General features: G+C 37.6%; 1 protein-coding gene across 1 annotated transcript in view; it reads right to left on the bottom strand.

The window, feature by feature from the left end:
• SRFBP1 (serum response factor binding protein 1) overlaps positions 1-137 on the bottom strand; it is a 69,602-nt gene extending 69,465 nt beyond the window's left edge. The window contains 2 exon segments of the mRNA XM_027652594.1: positions 44-118; positions 120-137. Coding sequence (XP_027508395.1) covers positions 44-118; positions 120-137 — 93 coding nt within the window.
• Between the last annotated feature and the right edge of the window lie 22,256 nt (positions 138-22,393).

The following is a 22,393-nucleotide window of genomic DNA, read 5'->3' as shown; positions in this document are numbered from 1 at the left end:
CCGGCCGCTCCCACCACCACCCCCGAGGACGCGGGGGTCTCACCTCGTTGTTGAGGTTCAGCACGGGAGCCATCGCGCCGGCCTCCGGTCGCTCCCCACGCCACAGCACGAGCAGCCAGAACCGAAAGTGCGCGCATGCGCTGCGGCCCCGCGCCCTCCGGCCCCGCCCCGGCCCGCCGTGCTCCCGCCGTGCTCCCGCCCCGCGTCCTCCGGCCCCGCCCCGCAGAGCTCACCCGTCCGCCACCGCCGCCCCGAGCCGAGTGCGCCTCGTTCCGGCCTGCCCGGAGTCCCTGTTCAGAAAGCGGGGTGAAAAAGGTTTTCTTCTGGTTCTCGGGGGTGATGTGCGGCGTGCGCGCGAGGAGGATCCCGAACCTGACCTGCCCAAGGCGCCGGGGGCCGCTCTTGGAGAAGAGCTGGCTTCGCACGAGGTTAAACGTGAAACTTCCCCCCGTGCCCCGTGCTGCGGCATTAGTCGCATCGTCACCTGCCTGAATCAAAGGCCTAAAGAGGTGTACTCCCCTAAATCCTTAAACTGAAGTAACGTCTGCCCCTCCTAATAGTTTATAATCTTAGAAATATCCTGAGATTCTTGCTTTTCCCGCAGCGTTGCTGCTGGGTTACAGCAGCGAACGGTCCCCACTCCGTATGTGTATACTTGGCTCCATCTCCCCTACCCCACAAAAAACCCTCCATTTTCAAAGTGCTTTACGCTTTTAACATTGAATTTTCCATTAGTGCAGAAGGCAGATTATGGGTTGTGTAGAAATTGTGCCTCCTGAAGCTTTTGTTGTGCAAAATTTTATATAAGCAGGTAATTTTAAGTAGCTTTAGTGATGTGTGGCTGAGCACATGTTTTTGGATTTTGTGATGTCTCAGTCTGAGAAGCTGGGCAAGGTTTCATCAGAACTTTTCTCGTGATTGCCAGTTTATTGTGCTAGAAGGAATTGTTGATTTAAATTGCTGCAAATATTCTTCTATTGAAACAAGATTTTTGTAAAACTCATGCTTAACTGTAGGCAAGTCATAGCATACCTAGAGAATGAATCAGTTATTGTTTCACACTGCTGTTTATCTGTTGCAGTATTCAAAAGAACTGAGATCATACTTGAAAATATTTGGGGAAATTGTTTTAAACATAACCCCATTTTTGTTTATACAAATAAGATCAGTTTCAGGAAATTCTTTGGACATTCACCAGCAATTTGCTGGCCCCTGGATGGCACTGTTGTGCCTGGAATTCTGCTTTGAAGTCTGAATATTTAAACAAATACAACTGTTGTCAACTGTTTCTGTAATGCATTTTATCTGTGGGATCTAGCATTTGGATCTTGTTATATTTTGGTGTTTGATTTCCAGCTAGTACTTAGGCATCTCCTGTAAGTGAACTGAGCTAAGTCATCTTTGACTGTACTTTATATCAAGTTTACAAGTGAGGTCAGGCAAGGCTAGTCCTTCAAAGTATTACTTTTGAGTTTCATTTAGGATGTTTCTGAAAGTGGCTCTGGATGTTCAGTAGCAGCCTGGGTTTCATTTGGATCTTCAAAGAGCCAACTGAAACTACTTTGAACCTTCCCTTCATATTGTAGTAAAGGGCTTTTGTTCCAACAGGAGCTGAATTTCAGTAAAGTAGATAGAATGCCTAGACTCTAACTGCAGATGGGGGTGTTTACTGCAGCTGCTGCATCATAAAAATTCTGATTTGGACAGTTTTATCCAGTTGACCTGAAGTCAGATAACCATCACAGAGTGATCTTTTTTACTGATAGCAAGCAGCTATAGTGTTCTATATGAGAAAGAGCTGAATTTGACTATGTCTAAATGTAGAGCAGCCTTGGATGTGATATACAGAATACCATCAAGAGGTTTTTAAGAATTAATGAATATGATCTCATATCTAGATTGGATTTGTATTCACTGAGTGTAAAATTGGATGCAGAAACTCCAGAAGGAAAGATCCAAGGAAAATAAAGAGCTGCTTCCTTTTGTGGTGGTTTGAAAAAACCTTTTCTCTGAGGTAGTAATGGTTTGCCCCACTGATAATACTGGACCAATCAATAGTCCACGTGCGCCCTACGGAAATTACGTACCCACAGAAACAGAAGAGAAGGTGGTAAAGATAGTTTTAGAAGGTAGGTAGCCATGATCTGAGCCATGAGGAGGCAGGGGGCCAGTGAGCCCCTCTGGGGACCAAGGGCCCCCAGCCCCAGCCGAGGCTACGGGAGACCCGGTATAGTGTCAAAGCTGGACCGGGTCCTGTAATCAAGAGCTGGAAGAGTTTCCTTACTGACAGCAGCAGCAGAAGACACTGAAAGCGGCAGCAGAGCAGTCCTGAACAGAGACAGCAATGGCTAAAAGCCAAAAAGACAGGCAGTAGCAGTGAGATAATGTAAAGCTGGCTGAGAGACGCAGAGATGTTCCTGCAAGAGGGAGAGCTGGCAACAAAACGGAGGAAAACTCAACAGAGCTAGTTTGGGGTAAGACTGTATTACTTTCCCAAAACCTAGAGACTTCCTGAAGAGGAGGGGTGGACTTACAAACCCTTAGGGAGTCCTGAAATGCAGCAGCAGCTAGAGAGAGAGAGAAAGGAGCTGAAAACCCAGAGTCGTCCTGAGAGCTGAACCAGGATGGAATGCGGAGGAGGTGGCCTTGCCCTCCACTGCTGCTGTTGCTGTTTCTGTCATGCTGGTGAGCTGAGACAGAGCAGAAGAGCTTTGGTAAGACTGAACTGAAAGCTGCCTTCAATGTTCTAACCCAAGAGGAGTGAAGATCTACGAGGAAATCCCCCGAAGGCTCGGGCTCGGGGTTGAAATTTCCACAAAGTAAGAACAAAAATCCTGACTGCCATACTTAAATCTGCTGCCTCAGGAAAATGAAGGACACTAACCAGTGCCACAAAAAAACTGAAATGAAAGAACTGTGGCCTGAGAAGTAACAGAAAGACTTTTTTCTTCCTGGACTTTTATTGAAGAAAAGGAGAAATTTAATTTAATGTAAATATATATGTGGTTGTAAATAAACCTTTGTAAATATTTTCTCCTTCCTCCAATAACGAATGGTTTTGTCTGAAAACTCTCCACATGAGGTGAAAAAGATATCAAGTCCATGCCATCACTAAACCCTCTCACAGGGGCAAACTATGGGAGGGGGGCTTGAACTTAAAAATTAGATTCTTGGGAGTTTCAAACCACCACACTTGTATTTCATGCAAAACTAATCCCTAGATATGCCAGTCTTAAATTCCATTGTGCATATTAGTAAAGAGAAAGACAAAAGCAGGACCCGGGAGCCAGCTGTGGTTCTGTAAATCTAACCAGTGCCAGCCTGGCGTCACATCAATTAGAGCTGTTACTTGTTTGTTTAGCTTACTGAGTCATAACTTCAATTTTCCTCTGAACACTGAAATAACTTGCTTTGAAAGTTTCTTGTAGGGCCTGGTGACATACTTCTGGCCCTTCTTCATCCAACGATTTTGTTTTCTTGTCAGTCGTTGATGAAAATAAGTGGTTTTGTTTCTTTTTCCTTTTTAAACCTCACTGGGCTTCCAGGGTTAAGAATCTTTGTGCCTCACAGCTTCTTCATTGGCCCTTTGTCATACTGTTTTCTGACTTAAATTCATTCTAAGTCAAGATTTTCTTGTCAGCTTGTCACGGTCAGGATGCTTTGAGGCATTGCCGCATATAACACTTTCATACTTTGATTCCTTGTTCTGACATTTCTTCCTTTCATTTCAATATTTCACTCCGATATTTTGGCATGCATTCTCGATGTTTGAATGCATTTTTCTGGACCATTTTCTCTCCTTTGAGAACAGCTGCCTGTGTGCATGTTGGAAGGGAGCATGTATTTATGGGCTGACAGTATGGTGAAGGGCCTTGAGGGGAAGCCATACAGAGGAGCTGCTGAGGTCGCTTGCTTTGTTCAGCCTGGAAAAGAGGAGACTGAGGGGAAACCTCATTGGAGTCTACAACTTCCTCGTGAGGGGAAGAGGAGGGGCAGACACTCATCTCTTTGCTCTGGTAACCTGTGACAGGACTCAAGGAAATGGCAGGAAAGTGGCAAAGAAATGGCAGGGGCAGTTTAGGTTGAATTTTAGGAAAAAGTTTTTTACCCAGAGAGTGTTCGAGCACTGGAACAGGCTCCCCAGGGAAGTGGTCACAGCACCAACACTGTCTGAGTTCGAGAAGTGTTTGGACTACATTCTCAGGAACATGCTGTGACTCTTGGGGTGATCCTGTGCAGGGCCAGGACTTGGACTTGGATGATGATCCTTGCGAGTCCCTTCCAATTCAGGGCATTCTATGATTCTATTTGTAGAATATAAGATATTGCAGAACAGTACAGGGTAGTTGAAATGGAAAACTATTTAAAGAAAAAGCGGATTGTGACTGAAACTCATTTCCCTCCCTTTATCTTGACACTCGCCAGGCTAATGTGATTTGGTAGTAGCTGTGTAGACCATCTTGCAGGTGCAACTGGCCTTGATCCCATAGGCCTTGCATAAAAGTTATATTTATGGAGTACTTACTGAAATATGTGATTATTGCAGATATTTGCATTCATGTGCTCAATACATATGTAATGAAATACGCATTGTGTTTTGTACTGAAAATACAAAACTTTGTATTAGGGCAGCATGTATACTGAATTCTTTGTTAATTCTTTCTTTGTGACATAAACACCTTCCTTCCTTCTTTCCTCCCCTCTTTTCCTTCCTTCCTTCCTTCCTTTCTTTTTCTCTCTCTTCTTCTCTCTTTCTTCTTCTTTCTTTTCTTTCCCTTCTTTCTCTTATCTTTCTCTCTCTTCCCTCTTTTCTTCTTCTTGCTTTCTCTTTTCTTTCTCTTCTTTCTCTTTCTCTTCTTCTCTGTCTTTTTCTTCTTGCACTTCTTTCTCTTTTTCTCTTTCTTTTTCTTCTTTCTCTTCTTGCTTTCTCTCTTTCTGTTTTGCTGTTTTGCTGTTTCTGTTTCTTCTTCTTTTTCTCTTTTTATCTTTCTTCTTTCTCTTTTTCTTCTTTATCTTTCTCTTTTTCTCTTTCTTTTTCTTCTTTCTTTCTCTTGCTATCTCTCTTTCTCTTTTGCTGTTTCACTGTTTTCCTGTTTCTCTCTTTCTCCTCTTCTCTGTTTCTCTTCTTCTCTTTCCCCGTTTCTCCGTTTCTCCATTTATGAAGTTTTCTGAAATGGCTCTTGTCCCTCCCCTACAGCCTGAATTTACGTAGAAAGTATTATGTCCAAACTCCTTCTGTCTACTTCACTGTAGTTAGACCAATCTTTCTGAATGTCTTTAAAGAAATATTCCTTCAGACTGGAGGAACTATCCTTTGGATTCAGGTTGGCTACCTACAGGCAAACAGTTAATAAATGTTCGTTACACCTAAATGCAAACTGCAGATCGAAAATTGGTACTGCAAAGCTAAATCAAAACTGAGAAGGAAGCTGGGGACAGATTTTCCAGGGCATTTTTGGATGTGAAGATCAAACTAGCTCTCTCATGAGGATCACAATTTTAAACAAGTGTAGTCCTAGTTGGCTACAGAAATTTGGACGTAAGAGTATCCCAGAGTGGTGCAACCATGTACGAAATGGACTCCATGAAAAGCTCTCTCTGCACCAGGAGTCCAGGAGATTCTTTCTGTCTTTACTACAGCTTTGAAAGTGAAGGCAAACTGTGCCAAAACTTTCAATCTTTACCAGTTGAAATACATTGAAAGGCCAGGTACTTCCTGATTCCCAACCCCTGTCAACTAAACCACGTACAACAGCAGTGTGCAAGGGAATGCCCCATAAGCCTGACAGTCATTTCTAATAAGTAAATTTTAGAAATTTCAATTAATTTCTTATGTTTCATGACCAAATTTTAATTTTGTAAGCATAAATTTTCTGTATGGAAAAGTCTGAAGGCCAAAGTTCATCACACCCAATGCTAGGCTTTCAAACAAGATGTTTAATCAGGCAGAAGTCAATATGCATTAATTATCCCTCCCATTCCTTTCAGAGGAACACATAGGAATACATAGGGATACTTCCAGAAATCAGTTAAATTAATCTAAGACCATGTTGCTGAGGATAATAGAAGTGAGTAGATTCTTAGCCTAAATACCACAATTAAGAATTAGTTAGGTGGGCTGAATCTTGTCATGGGTATCATTGTTGTAGCTGTGAAGAAAAGTTTAGAAATTCAGCAATAAAAAGTCAGTTTTTGAGTCAGTGTCATCTTTCATGTACAAAAGCAGTTGGGGAATAGGAGTCTCACCTTCTAAGGGACACCTGACTAACCAATCTTGCTCTCTCTTTTCTTTCCCCTTTAAAACTGATGTAGGAGTTAAGTCTGAAGCTGAGCACAATTCAGCTAGAATTCCTCCCTCACAGGAGTCAAGTCAAAGGAACTCATCAAACTCCACAGACAGAAGGTGATCTGGTGGAGGCTTCTCACTTTTAAAGAGAAGCTTTAGTTTACTAATGCGAATGATTAAAGTACAAAGAGTACTTCTTTGGTAACTGCATATGTGCTCAATATTGTTATGTGTTGATTAATGAGAACTGTGTTTCAGTGTTGACACTAATAGTTCTGATATATGAGAAAGGTAAAAGACATATGAGAACAAATTTTAACAGTATAAGTTCTCTGAATTTCTTTCAGTCTGCTAATTAGCACTTATTTTTACCAGGATTTGCAAAAGATGGTTGTGTTTTAACCCAAGGTTTTTTTGAAGGCATTGTTTCCTCATATCCTATTTTCAAAGTAAACTAAATTTATGCTAGAAAAAAATTCTACTTTTTTCCCCAAGAAAATCGGCAGAATATAAACAAAAGTTTAGAATGCACTATGAGTCTTCGTAAAGTAATTAGTTATTCACAGTGGCTCTTGCAGCACTCAAATTTTCTGTCACTGGTTTTCTGGCTTTAAAGAAACAGCTGCTATCACTTACGAGCATAATCACAGAACTAATGGAGGTTCTAAAAAGTTTGAGTAGCTAAGAACATGAGTAAGAGTTGCAATATTAGGTGCATATTGCATTTTATGTTCTCATATATATTTCTTCAGCTGCCCTTGTATGTCTTCACTTGGTCATCTGTTACAACTTTGAATAGGAAAGTACATTTCTGGTGAATTTAAGGATACATATAACAGCTGGGTTGTAGAAACTTCAGAACAGAAAGTTCTACTTTTAAGTATGTCCAATCAATAGATATTCATTTGTAGTATCAAGTTTTCAAAGATAACTTTGTCATTTCTTTCATTAAAATGAGCAAAATAAAACAGTTTTGGATAATCTCTCTTCAATACCGGGTTTATAAAACAGGCTGGTTTTTGTTTTATACTACTTGAAGGAACAAAGCTGGAAGTCTGTGCTTTAAAGTTGGGCAGTGGGGTTTTTTGTTGATTTTTTTTTTTCATGTGATTCTGGCTTAGAACTAATTTACCATTAGTCTTAGAAAGCTAATATTAATACCTAAGCACAATTTTATGATGCAACTTTGAGAATAAGGGTCTGTGGTGAAAATTCTGATTAATGAATCTCCAACTGCAGCAGTGTTAGCAGAATCATGGGTTTGGGTTTTTAAAAGTGGAGTTGAAAAACACAGATGAAAAATTAATAAGTCTTCTTAATTTACAAGGTTGTTGAACCAGCACAACCAGTAAAAAGTGTTTCATTTAAAAGCACTCCATGTCACTGCAAGAGTACATTATGTGATTTACTCAGGGTTTATTTAACATGTGATCCTTTGGCAAAGATTAAAAATACTGAGCTTTCAAGCCACAAAATGATGAAAAAAATCTGATGTCTTTCCCATGTCAAAGCAGTTGCTGAATGGTTGCTGTGAAACAAGTGAAAACAACATTTCCTGAATTCTAAGGACTGATGACTGATATGCTGGACAGTAACTCTGCAGGAAAGGACCTTAATGTCCCTGTAGAGACTGGCTGACCATGAGCCAGCAAATGCACCCTCACGGCAAAGAAGGCCAGAAGTCTCCTGGGTTACGTTAGAAAAGGTATTGCCAGGAGATTGAGGGTCATGATCCTTCTCCTCTACTCAGACCTGGTGATACACCTCTGAAATGCTCAGCCCATTTTAGGGCTTCCAAATGCAAGAAAGGTACGGACATCCTAGCTGAAGTCAAGGGGGGAAGGGGGTCATGAGAACACCTACAGGACTAGAATATCAAGGAACAGGTGAGAGAGCTGGGACCACTCAGCCCTGAGAAAGCTCAGGGGGATCTTGGCAATGTGTATAAATATGTGATGTAAGTAGTGGACAAGAGGCAGTGGGTGCAAACTGATAATAATATCAAAACCCAGTATATAAGTAAGTTTTTGGTGTTTGTTTTTCTATATTGAAAGAGAGTGTAGGTAAGTGATGGAAAGAAGAGTCTTTACAGTTCCTAACTGATCAGTGTTTATGATGCAGGTCTCAATTCTTTGGGATTCTTTTGAGCAGCTTTAATGTCATATCTTTAGGAAACATGCCTATAGTAGAATCTAGTATTTCTGTCAATAAAAGGCTTTGTACTGCAATGATGAAGAGATGTTAGCCAACATACTTGAATGATTTGTATGAAAGAGAATGCATTCCTATTTCTGATTTTTGTTTTTCTGACATAATTTTCTATAAAGGTGGACTTTCCTTTCTGTAGCAAGTGAGTAGAGGAATTCTTAGAACATGTAAGACTCGTGGATGGTGTTCCTGCATAAATAATTTAGGGATCTGCCATGGTTTTCTTCACACTTTGAAGAAATTAGGCCTGGCTTTTCAGTTCATTGAAGACTATACTGAATAGAGGTTCCACCTAGTGATTTTCAGGGATTTCTTGATTTTTTTCCTGTCCTTTTTTTTTTTTTTTTTTTAAATTGCCTAAATTATATACATCTGGCCTTGTTTCTAACTTTCAGTTTTGAAATAAAAACCTGCCTTAGATGAAATAACCTGTGAGACAGGATATGAAAGTGATAATGTCTGTTGGTTTGGGTTTTTTTCTTTTCAATTTTTCTAGCAAATGCATTGAAGTTTCCAGCTAGCACTCCAGTGATTTTATTAACCTCTGCATTTTAATTTATTTTAGCTATAGGAAGAATATTTGAATTTCTTACTTGCTTTTTTCTTGATTTTTTAACATTAGTGAATTTGTTAAGCTTGCTAATAAAACATTAGCTCTTATTGGGTTTTCACTGTTTTTACTATTTTGTGTGTGTTTGTACACATGTGTGCCATGAATCTGTGACTTTGTTTTGGTATTGCATGAGGGAATAAATAGAAAAGTCTTTTCTATTATTGATAAAAATATCGAGGAATTCATTCACAGGTCTTCATAATGCTGCTGCAGCAGCCTCTGCACAGATAAGTTAGTGCAGGCATAGATTAGTGCAGCAGAGATTTTGTTTCTTTTGAAGCAAATAGAGATGGGAGAATAGCTAAGTGAGTTACTTGGCTTCTCTGTTGTGTCTGTTGCAACAGAAAACTCTCAAAAGTGTTGACAACAGTGGCAGGCAATCTTTCAGTCACAGTATTTTTTGTTTTTATTAGTTTTGTATAGGGATGACTGGCTTGATATAGTAAGTAAATTTGCATATGAGTTCTCCTGAAAATCGACACCATAAGTGAATATCCATAACTGGTGGCAGTTATGGTAACATACCACTCTGTATGAATAGCAATTATTTTAGGAAGAAATGCATGTACATAGAGATTTTGTTGGGTTCTCTGCCAATCAATGTACAAAATCTCTATAAACCTGTAACAGTATCTTGAGTAATATCTGAATGTAATTCTTCAACTCATGGCAGTTCTGCCTGGAAAATGAGCAAGTATATTCATGATGGTCCAATCAGAAAGGAACATATTTAAACTGCAATTTTCAAGTGAATATATGAGTAAAAAATTCTGTGAAATGATTTCTCATTGTCTGATTTCTTGTGTCCAATGTTGCATTATCTACCTCTGGAAGAACTTTAGAGAAAAGGAGTACCATAACAGACATGGTAATAAGGTCTTTTCAGATTGCTCAGTATTTAAGAATTTAAATTGGTAAGGTCCTAAGTGGTTTGCTCAAAGTTCTTGCTCAAATTTGTGATAAAGCAAAGAAATAAATTTCATTTCTGTTTTTAGTTTCGTGGCCTATCTATTGCATTAACAACATTTTAACCACTGGTTTCCAAGGGAAGGTCATGTCAGTCCTTCTGATTTCTGATTCTTCTTTCATTTTGTTGATAGGTGAAGGGCCTGACTCTGAATGAGAGTTGTGCAATGCAATAGTTTTGGAAGGGAGATAGAAAGTTGATAGCTAAGCCTCCATATGACTTCTCTGCTTAACTTCTAGAGGGATAAATAATGCTAATGGATTCTAAATGTACTCCTCACTCTGACATGGAAGCTCCTTGGGAAGAAGCAAGGTCAGGGTAGTCCTTAGCCACTGAATTGTTCTCTGCAGTTGGTGGCAGCAGACTATCAGGTTGCTTTAATTTATGTGAGTGTCAAGTAAGCCAATTGCAGTGCTGCTGAAAGTTAAAAACTGACAAAAACTCCTTGCTGAACATAGCTCACCTGGGAATCAAGAAATCTAGGTTGAAATTGTATTGGAAATCTGCAGTGCAAAATAGGCTTCACATGTAAAGAGTTTGACTTCAGCTCATGTAAATATTTCATCCACTTAGCCATATCTTTTTTATACAATTCAAGTAGCTTTAAAGGTCAAAAATTAAGATTACTCTAGAGTCGATCTGAGTGGTTGGGATGGGCACAGGTTTAGTCTCATTATAATGATCTGACCTATGGGGATTTTTCTACTACCTTGAGGAGATACTTCTTTTAGATATGATGAGTTGTTTTATGATACCATTAAAATTAAAAATCAGTGAAAAAGACCAGAAGCCAATTTCCATACTACTTTTTGAATGTTTATATAGTCATTAAATTAATGCATGGGCATCCATGAACTATGCAAGTACAGCAAAAGGAATGAGGAGATTCGCCTTGCACACATAACCTGAAAAACACTGTGTGAATAGTTTATTTTTGTGCCTTGGTTTCCAACCAGAAACTCAAAGGAAAAGAGTTCAAACTTACCGGCTTAGGCATTTAAAATAGTACTTATTTACACCAATTCTGCACTTATCATTTAAACCACCTTTCCTATTGTGTACAATATTTGGAAGAATACCTTTATTTATGTCATTGTTTGACAATTTATTGAAAAGTCATCAATAAATGACAACTTCTTTATTCAAAGAGGTTGCTGAACAATCTTCATTTCGCTGTGTTGGTTTTGTAACAGATGTCTGAATGGTTAAAAATCCACATTGCTGCCATGTGTGATGCTTTGAATGATTCTGTTATTGACTTATAAGATACCTGCTTCACCTGCGAACCCTGATTTCAGTTATCTATGGTAGATTACTCTTGTAATATTATAATTACTAAGGGATAAATTGTTATTTTCTGATTTTCTAAAATATTAGATATTTTCAGCAGATTTTTCTCTGCATCCTGGACATTAGAGAAAGAGTATGTGTTCTTGATACACAAAAAGATATCTCCTCACATCCTTAATTAATGATGTTAATATTAAAGTAATTTGAATATTTTCATCAAGTCTGCTATAGCAGCTTAATTTTAAATTTGATAATGCATTAGGAGTTGCAGGTTTTCTTGGTTGGTTCTCATAGATCTTGTGTATGAACTTCTTATCTCTTCTAGGAATTAATCTTGTAGAGCATGGTGCTAATAACATCAGGGTTGTGGGTTTGATCCCTGTATGGGCCATTTATTCAAGAGTTGGACTCAATGATGCTTGTGGGTCACTTCCAACTCAGAATATTCTGTGATTCTGTGTGATTCTGTGAAATTTACAGTTCAGTACAGTAAGGTCAAGAGTTCAGGTTTTAGTATTCTCTGTGTTATATTCCTTAAGGAATGCAGTAGAGAATCTTTCTGACTTTCTTGTCTCTCTATCTCAATAAAAACATTAAAGGAGCGACTTCAGGAAGAAAAAATCCACCTTGGAATATACCCTAACATGATGTTTAGGTAGCTATCACAGGAAATAGCTGTTCTAGTTTCTATGATAAAGGATAAAGTAGATATTGACCCAACTACTGGGCTCTGGGTAAATGATAGACTCTCTTCTCACTTGTTCTCCGAATTCCAGCTTCTATTCCTCTGCTGTACTTCTCTGATATGAGTAAGTTTAGCAGATTTTTTTTTTTATAGTTCTGAGTTGGCTACAGCTGGATTTTTCAGCAAATACTTTATTAAAATTTGTTCATGCCTGGAGCATATAATTTAGAAACTCTGTAACTAAACCTCTTTCATTGTTAGGTTTGTAAGTCCAATGGCAAGAAGAATTAAATACATTTTGAATATGTTCAGTAAATCAAGGAATGTTTATACTGGCAGCAGAAGTCAGTACTTCTGATAGTCTAAAGGATGAAAAAATGCACAAATCTTAGACAACCTTATTTTATATGGCTGACAAAAAGCCTATTTGCACTTAAGGTAATGCCTGAAAATGAAGAAATCCTACAGAGTTTGTTGTTGGCTATTATAACAAGGAGGTCCAAAACCCAACAACATTCATTTACATGGATGTTCAGATATGTTTTGTAGCATATTTTTCAGGATATGTTGATCAAATGGATTTTCAGTCAGCTTAAGTCAGCAAAGAGAAAATAATTTATATAAATTTTAAAGTAATAGTGACCAAATTCCATCTGCTTTATGAATACAAATCCATGCAAGTGCTTATTAAGGTATGGTTAGCAGGTTTTAAGTCATGTGTCTGGTATGTGGTAATTCTACGTGATAGGAGTGAAAATAGCCCCATGATACGGGGAGGGGAAACACCACATGTACTGGAAGAGAAGGTGTTTTCTTTCTCTTAAAAGAAACAGTAAAAATGTAAAGCTGATATTTTTAACTTTATGTCATTTAACTGTTAATTAAGGTGGATATGGAAAAAGTTCAGCTTTTAATATCACCAAGCAATGCCTTCAGACATCACTCAACAGTCAGATCTAATCATATATTTCAGCTTTTCTTTCAGTTTTGCCCATTAATAAATAAAGAGACTGTCTTCTGTCTTCAAAACCTGGAAGCACCTTTGGGAAGAAAGTGTTCACAGATTGAAGAAACCTTTAAAGAGTTTATAAGCGTGTTTGACCTATCTTTTGCTCTATTGATACTGAAATCCTTTTATTTATAAGAAAGAAAAGTAAGACTCCTGTTGGAGTTGTTGAAGGACTCTGAGCTGCTAGAGGGGACAGCTTTCTAAAAGTTCACACTGTTTTTCTGGAAGTTCAGTTTTTTTCAGTCTTCAAGGGAAATCTTCACAGCAGGGGCCAGATGCAGAGATATTTAGGTCAGGAGAGAACCCTTTTTCGAGGTGACAGAACTCTTTACACTTGTGTGTTACTAGCTGATTTTACTGCCCTGGAGTATTTTCTCTTAACTGATTTTAATATCTGAGATCCAGAAAATATCCAGACAAGTGAAAAATCTATAAATAATTTTTTGAAAGTTAAACTCAATCACAGGAGTCTTGATATTATGGAAGTTATGAGCTCAGGAGTTTTTACTTTGTTTAGAAAGTAAATATTCTCTAGTGTTACAAGTTGAATATCTGTTCTTCCAAAATGAAGGCTATGCTTTATTTAGAATATATAATATTTACTTATTATATGCATATATAAGAGCATAGGTATAAAATACATATATGCTTATAATGTAATGCTTAGGTATGATCTTGACTTTAAGGATGTATTTCACAGCTTTTATGAACTAAGCTGTAAAACTACTTTGTTTCATGAGGACCTTGGAGTTTTGTATGTTGATAGAAATCAGTTTTGTACATACATCCTTAAAAACTGTGCTTTCATTGCAATATAAAACTTTTATTTAAGGAGTCCACCAAGGTTTGTCTAAAGGTAACTTTATTATTCATCTCCTGATAAGAAAAAATAAAGTACAGTTAGAACTTTGTGATTTTATGAAATATGTAAGATCAGTCTTTCTGTCTACAGCCACTGTTATTCAGATTTAAATGCGAACACCAGCTCATGTCTGTAATCTCTAGTTCTCAGCAGAACAGGAAATGTGAGGAACAGAATTGTACTAACAATAATATAACTGTTGATTCATTCCAAATTGCTTGATACCAGGGTGATTATTGCAGAAACCTTCTGTAGGAGAGCTGTCATTACTAATGGTTGTTGGCAGTGTGGTTTGTGGCAAAGAATTTGATGGGCAGTACCTGAAAACAAAATTGCAACATAAGTTAGAGGGTAGTATTTAAAAGTTACTCAAATGTTTGACCTCTCCTAGAAAGGGCTCTTCACTACTGCATAAAAGATTGCAAAACTCAAGATTTGAATATTTGAAGTAGTCGGTGGGGATACGGACTCTAATGCAGCTCAACTAATGTAAGAAATATATAAATGGGTATGTGAAGTAGTCAGATATATAATCGGATATCGCTCAACCAAGCTAAGAAATATGTTTCTTCAGTTCTTCCTTTTGACTTCTTTATGAGGAATGATCACAAGCAGTAATGTGACTGAAGTTGCATTCTCTTCAGAAAAATATAACTGGACCATATCCCCTTGAAAATCCCTTAGATAGCATAACCAACTACCCACAGTCACCTGGTTGTAACACAATATTGTCTAAACCTCTTACAAGGGAAGATGTAGAAGTGAGGATTCCGTAGGGCCAGTTCTTTTCTCAAACTCATATTGTATGGAGCAGGAAGTATATATAATGGTGTGATGGCAAAGCTGTTTTGCCATACGTGCTCTGAGATCCTCACTGGAGATGTCTCTCTTCATTTAGATAAAAAGGGCAGTTAGCTTGCCAGTAGAGATAAAAAAAGTACATGAATATCCTTGGTTGGGTCAGTCTACGTTGTGATTTTCAAATAAAATAGGGCTTTCAGTTCAGAAAGGTCTTTATGATCATAAATGAATTTATATTATGGCATTTCACTTACTTTACTACTCCCGTAGTAGTCAGGAGAGCCCCTGCTGTTTCTCTAGAACATAGTGGCATTTCATTGCTAACTCATTTCTGTAATGATTTTGCCTATGAATTTAATTTAAGAATAATTTGTTGTCTAATAACTTACAAAATCTTATTACCAAGCTCTGTATTGTTAGGTTAGAATTCATTTATGTAAATCATAAATTAATTAGTTCACAAATAGTTGTTTAAATATTGAATACTGTTTGCAGTACTTTTTAATTTTTAAGGTTACTATTAAAAGCTGATATGTTGTTAGTTTCCATCACTATACTGATATATGCTTTGTAATAATATGTTTTTCTTATATTCTTGGGGTATTCAGGATACAGAAGCAAATGCATGTTGGGACATTTAGTATTTTTTCAACACTTGTTCCCAACATATGTTTCTTATTTGAACTTTCTGTACTCTCTTATTTTCCTGCCCTTTCTGGGCCTCACTGTGAAACAGAGCTGCCAAAAGGCAAAAGCAAAAAAGAGAAGTTTCTGGTCCCTTGAAACTGTGGTCAGGCAGCAGTGATCTGCAGTGTTTTCTTTTTACGCTACCAAACATGCAAGCATGTGCTCACTCTTATTCTACATTTTTTCTTGCAGGAAAAACTCTAGCCAACTTTATGACAGAAGAAAAGAAGCAAGAAAGGCTGATAGGTGATTGTCAGGTTCCAAAAGATGTTGTAGAGATTGTGGTCTGCAAACAGATCTGGACTAAGTCATGCTTCACAGGAAAATCATTTACCGGGACCCAGTGGACAGCAGCCCTTCTTTTGACAGTGCTTACCTCAGAAGAGCCAAGATGCTCCGAAGAGTTAAGTTGCAAATGAGTGTTTTATGGTTGCTTAAGGAATCCCCAGCAAAGGTATTGGCAAAAGCAGGTTTAATATAAAAGAGAAAGCATGAAAAAGTTCATTGGCAAGGTTCACTCTACTACTTACTAGACAATTAAAACACACCCTTTAGAGAGAAAGCAAACAAAAATCTAAAATTATTCAATCTACAACCTAAATCAGCCCAAAAATTACCTGTGTGGAGGCTTTGTGGGGTGAGGATTGGATGGGGGAGAAAAGGGTAAGGGTAGGAAATGGTAAGGATAAAAAGGAATGAGGGAAACCTTCCCATTGAGTTACAAGGTTCAGAGTAGACCCCCTTGCTGAACTGAGTCCTGGACTTGACCAACATTGCACTTAAACATAATGGCACTTAATTAGTAGCTTAAGTTAAACAATTTAACAAAGGATTCATATAGAATTTACTATAGCACAACAGTAACTCACAGGCTCAACTTACAAATCTAAAGTACTTGAGAATCTAGGAGAGCAACATTCATAGTACCTTTGCTATAGGATATTTATACCCACATGTGCACAGACCTGAAGGAGTACGTGTAAGATACATACCTGTGAAAAATTCTCCTGAAGTTCGGTAAAGTACTCATGTTGGATGTCTTCATATCCTTTCAACAGAAGAGCAGTTGAGCTTCAAGGACTGGGGGATCCAGCCCAGGATCCGTCATCTTTGGTGGTGGTAGTCCTCCAAGTATAGCAAACTTGAGAGTTTGCTGGCTCTGAGAAGCATCCCACTCAGAGGGAGATGCTGGTCGCAGCCTGCTGTGGTCCAGGAGAGCTCAGAGGGTCTCACTTAGGACTGCTGTTTATAGCATCGCAAGAGAGTTGGATTTAGTCATAGTAATTTTTCATTCTGGCTAGGTCAGTAACTTTCTTTGAAAGCTTGATAACAAAAATGTTATTATTCTACTTGGGTTGTTATTCAGGCAAGGTTGTTCTTTAAAAAACAGGAGCTCAATTAGACAGCACTGGTTCCTTGGGAGCAGAGAGTGCTTTTGATGAGCTCAAGTGGAGTTTAGCCCAGGTGCAGTTCATCAAGACCGAGGCCAACAAATATTTTTCAGATCAAAGTGTGGCCCGAGGGAGACAGCACCACAGAAATTGTCAGGACATTGCGCTCTGCTAGAGTTGGTCCATGTTTCACTAACAAGAGCTAACAGTACTATCCACCTCCTACTTCATCAACTGTCCAGTGAAACATTTTAGGAACAAGTTAAAGAGATTTAGTGAAACTGACATGTCTCTGGATTTTCTTTTTTTTTTTTTTTTTAAAAAAGTAGACAAGCATTATCAGGAAATTAATTTACAGTTAAATGGCATACAAGAATAAAATTGTATAGGATATTTTTCTAAAAGATTGAAAATTTTTCTTAGAATTCTGAGAAGGTGAAATTTCTCTAGAACATTGTAGCAGTGATTCATGGGCTGCAGTAAAAAGGACTCTGGGAGTCTGGACACTAAGTATTATCAAAACTGGTGTATTTGCAGCATGGTGCAATACTGAAAATTAAGTCTGTGCTAGGGGTTAAAAGAGCATGCTATGCACAAAATGTGGTTAAAGGAAGGTTGGTCGAGGCTAAAATCTGTTTTGTCCTCACAGAAGTACAGCTAGACACCATTTTGAGATATACCAGTCAGCTCTCAACTTTTTTGTTTTTTTTGTAAACTAATGTATGAGGGCATTTCAGTGTTCTAGTAGTTGACAAGGGGAGAAAAAACTGTTTTGAACACATTATGCAATGCCTTTGCAGCCATGGTCTTTTCTGCTTTCCAGTTCCTTCTACAATGAAATAAAATTTTTCTCTCCTGTAGCACCAGCCAGCTTCAAGAGAGAGAAGTTTGTATTGCACTGTGGGAAATGCTATTTGGAGAGCCTAGGCCAAAATAGATGCCTGACATATAATTTTCATAATGCAGTATAGTGCCTGGGAAATGCTAGTTTGTATTTTTTATTTCAAAAATATTTTTGGTGCACTATAAGATATGAGTCAGAGAGACCCACAATGAAATATCTGATTTTGACTTCACATCATAAAAACAGTTTTTAGGTAAAATAATTCCTGTGGAAAATTCACAATGAGTTTTAGTATTAATATTAATTAAAAAACTGTTTATTCACTAATGTGAATGTCCACTATGTGGACCTCTGTTAACTCTAGTGAAATTATAATCTGAATGCAACAGCCTCCAGGAAGACAAACATTACAGTAGAAACTGGTGATCCAACATCAGTCGTGTTCTTCCTAGTTAAAATTAGTCAGGAACTTATTTCTAAAGACTAGATACAATTTCTGTCATATAAAGTTTATACTATTAACATTGTGAGTAGTTACATAGAATGTCAAAGACTGTCAACAATAAACACACAAAAAACGAGTCACAGACTTTCCCTCCCCCCCAACCCACCCAAACTCAGTCCCTACATACAGGATTCAGTTGTTCCAAATTTTGATCTTGAAGCATTTGTAGGCATAATTTCCTTTACAATTACTTAGTGTGAAAATATTTTTAGTTAGAAACTTATGTTTTCAGGCAATAATCCAATTCAGAACTGCTGTTCAGTCAGTTCCATAGATGACATCTCTCTAATGTGGATGTGTTTATACACCTTCACACTCTTCAGTTTTGTTGTCACAAGCACAATAATACTACCCTGTGTAGAGGTATGGCAGTTGTATATTAGAAGTCATCTGCATAGTTTGAAAACAATAGCAGAAAAGGATAAAGGATTTTAGAAGTAGTGGGTAATATAGCACGTAAGGCCTTCTGAATTTCTACTCAGAGAAGTAGAGAACTGAAGTGGTACTTCAAAAATTGTTAGAAATAGGAGAGATCCAGGTGTCAGACTTAAGTACTTCTAGGCATGAACTGAGAAGGAAAAGTGGTCATACTGGCAGATGTCATAGTTCTTACAGTCTGCTCCATGTGAGAGAATAATGTTGTGTACTTCATTGTCTTATGGCAAACAGTTTATTGCTCTTAATAGCACTGAAGAATAAACCATAATGAATACTTTTTGAGGCTTTTAGTTATTATCACCGTTGTTTTCAGATGCTGAACACATCCCAAGGATATTAAGGATCTGAGACAGAGCTAGGGAAAGTTCTGAAAATTCTTGAGTTCCAGTCCTTTGCCTTAACCAGAGGGCATATTCAAGACCATATCTTGTATTTCTGAGTGTTTTCTTAGTACACAGTTGAAGAAACAAAAAAGTTGGTTTGGTGTAGCTATTTCTTAACTTTTCCTGTTAAGTCTCAATCTCCTGAAGGTTATATGTGGGCTGACTTGCATATCCTATGCTAATGGATGGACATCAGGAAAAAAACACTGGTAAAGAACTGGTAAAAAGACTTTTAAAATGGACTTGCTTCAAAAGTTCAGGTTTCAGTAGCTCTTTTGAGTCAAAGTAGCTATTTGATCAAAGTCTGTGACTTACTACACCACAGATACTAAAAAAATGGCGTATGCAATTGAGCCTACTGTTATGTGTGCAGGAAGTTCCTTGCTCAATCCATTAAGTGTAATGTCAAAAGACAGCATCTGGAAATTCAGAATTCTATTACTGCCTAATGTAGTATTTTCAGACACCCCATCAGCAGTTTTGCTCACGCCATGGTATGACAACTTTCCACACAGAATCGTAGAATGGTTTGGGTTGGAAGGGACCTTGAAGATCATCCAATTCCAAACCCCTGCCATGGGCAAGGACACCTCCTGCTAGACCAGGTTGCTCAAAGTGCCATTCAACCTGGCCTTGAACACTGCCAGGGATGTGGCATCAAGGACTTCCCTGGGCAGCCTGTGCCTGTGTCTCACCACCTTCACAGTAAAGAATTTCTTCCTAATGTCTGATCTAAACCTACCCTCTTTCACTTAAAGCCACTTCCCCTTGTCCTGTCGCTACATGCCCTTGTAAGATAGTCCCTCTCCATCTTTCTTGTAGGCTCCCTTCAGGTACTGGAAGGCCACCATTTGATCACACTGAAGCCTTCTCTTTACCAGAAATCTAAAATTCTCACGCAGGATCTGAAACACAAGTGAAGAATTTTTCTACTTAGGCATTTGTATGATATTGCAAAGAATGTGATTTTAAAGCAAGATCTATGTTTCAAAGCTGACTTTTGTGTGGTATAGCTGTGGAAAGAGGCTTAGCAGTATCACCTGGTTTCTACTAGTCTTCCTCCTGTTGAGGAGCTGCTCTACTCATTTTTGACAGGAAATTAACTGGCAGCCCTGTAGAGTCTCGATTAAAAATTATTGCTGATGCTAGCCAAAAGCAGTCTTTTTATTCAGAGTACTTAGATTTTGTGATTTATTATTAAGAAAATGACTGGCAAAAGGAGGTTGTCCCCTGTCCATTTAATGAGCACAGAAAGTGCCACTGAAGCAATTCTCTTTTTCTTGGGTTAGACTATCCTATCCCAAAATAAACACTTAGATGTTACAAATTGTAACTGCTTTTTAGTCACAAGTTGTAATTCTTTATAAGTATCAAGGTGGCAATTTTCATAGAAAGCCATTGAATTATAAAAGAATCTGTCACAGAACAAAGATGTATTCATGCTCTCTGGGCTCTAAGTTTAAAAAGCAGAAGATTTTTTTGTCTCACTGTTTTCCTTAAATATTTAAGGAATACTTAAATACTTATACTTTGCCTGTATTGGAGAGCTTCTGAATCACCTGGGGCCACTGAACTATTTCTTGAACAACAATAGCTTATAGGACCTGTTTTTGAAGACTTCCACAATGTTTATGTTAGTAGGACTTGTGACTACTGTTGAAGGAAAAAGCATTTGTCACTTCCCCCTGCACTGGTGCATAATCATCAAAGTCAGAAAACCACATTTTTCTTTAGAAACCAATTAAAAAGGAGAAAGTGAAATGCAGCATGATCTTGCAGTTACTCTTAGGCTGCCTGTGCTGTTTTACATGCCAAAAAATACTTTAATCTAGGAAGCATTAGTATACAGTTTAGGCAGGCATCTAGTGTTTCTGATGATGTGTCATTAATAGCTTCAAGCAAGTACTGATAGTAAAGTATCGAGTTAGCTTGAACACAATCCTAAGCTCTCTTGGTCTCTCTTTCTCAGAGATGTACCAAAATGCAGAAATAATTAAAGTAAAAGAATCAAAGCTTCATTAATTCCCCAATAATAAATAATAGTAAATGAAAAGCCCCAAACTTAGAATGAGTACTTCTGAAGTGTCAAAAATTTCTTGTATTTCAAGGTAACCAGGAAATTATGCTGCAAGACTTTTCTGCTTTAGCAAGAACTCCTCTGCATAGCTGTACATTGAGATAAAAGTCATCAAGTTAGTGGTTAGGAGATGTAAACAATATTTTAGAGAGAGACTCATCTAATGATATTGATGGTATAAAAATACAATAGAGAAGATTATAAAGTTACAAAACATTAAAAGAAAGAAAACTTGAATATCTTTTTGAGACCATAAAGCTGATTTATTTTAATATGTTAAAGTGCTAAAGTAGAACTGTGATACAAATTCTTTCCTGTCATAATAAGTCACAAAGACTAACCTGTGAATTTTAGCTAAATACCATTGCCAGTAATCCCAGTAAGACACACCCTAAAAATAGCTTATGGTCTCATGAATACTGGAAAATTAAACTCCCCTGCTACTATATCTCCTCTGTCTCTCTACATGTAATTTGTAAGAAAAGTTTAAATTCCTGTAATTTTTTGAAAATAATTGTAATGTCTTAGTAATTGCACATTTCACTTTTGGCTCATGAATTTGAATATAAATCCATTCAGTCTTTTCTGAATTAGTAGACTGAACATGCTACTTAAGGAACAAACACAAACAGGGAATGAACTGGTAGCTCTTACTTCTTATTTTAAACTGCACAATTCTGACTAATTTTAGAGATTTCTTGCCACTTTTGAAGGGATTGACTCACCTTTTGTTTTACTTTTAAGTAGAGGATCTAATGAGTATATCACTCCTTTCAAAGAACACCTTTCTACAAAAGGTAAATCCACTACAAGCTGTTCCCTGTACACTTTAATTAATTTTGCTTCTCTATTTTTTTAATCTTTTTAAACTAAGAAAACTATTGCAAAAAGCAAACATATTAACCAAATCACCATCAAACATTATTTTGCATTAAAACGGAGATTTCTTGCTTTGATTGGAAATAATAAAAGGCAAGACTATTGAGTAGAGAAACTTCTTCAGTAGCTAGTGGGAAACAAGGCTCTGGACCATCAACTATCTATGTTTTTGTTGAAACAGAGTCAAGGAATTAATTGTTAGATAAACAGAGCCTTGAAAAATATTAAACAGTTTCAATGTAAAAAAAAAATAAATTAAAGAAGTGAAATAGATTGAAATGAATGAATAAAGATAGAAGTGAAGAAATTACATTGCATTGCCAGTTTATCTTTATTTAAGTGGAAATGAGTAAAGGCAAGCAAATATTAACAATTCATGGTGAAATATAAGTTAAAATGAAGGCAGTAGTAAAAAATTAAATGTTTGCAATATTAAATCTAATTTTCCCAAGAGGGAAGCCATGAATA

Source organism: Corapipo altera, unplaced genomic scaffold (genome assembly GCF_003945725.1).
Source record: "Corapipo altera isolate COAL_440 unplaced genomic scaffold, ASM394572v1 61286, whole genome shotgun sequence".
Taxonomy (NCBI): domain Eukaryota; kingdom Metazoa; phylum Chordata; class Aves; order Passeriformes; family Pipridae; genus Corapipo; species Corapipo altera.
Note: the sequence above shows the minus strand (reverse complement) of the source record. Positions and strands in the feature narration are given on the sequence as shown.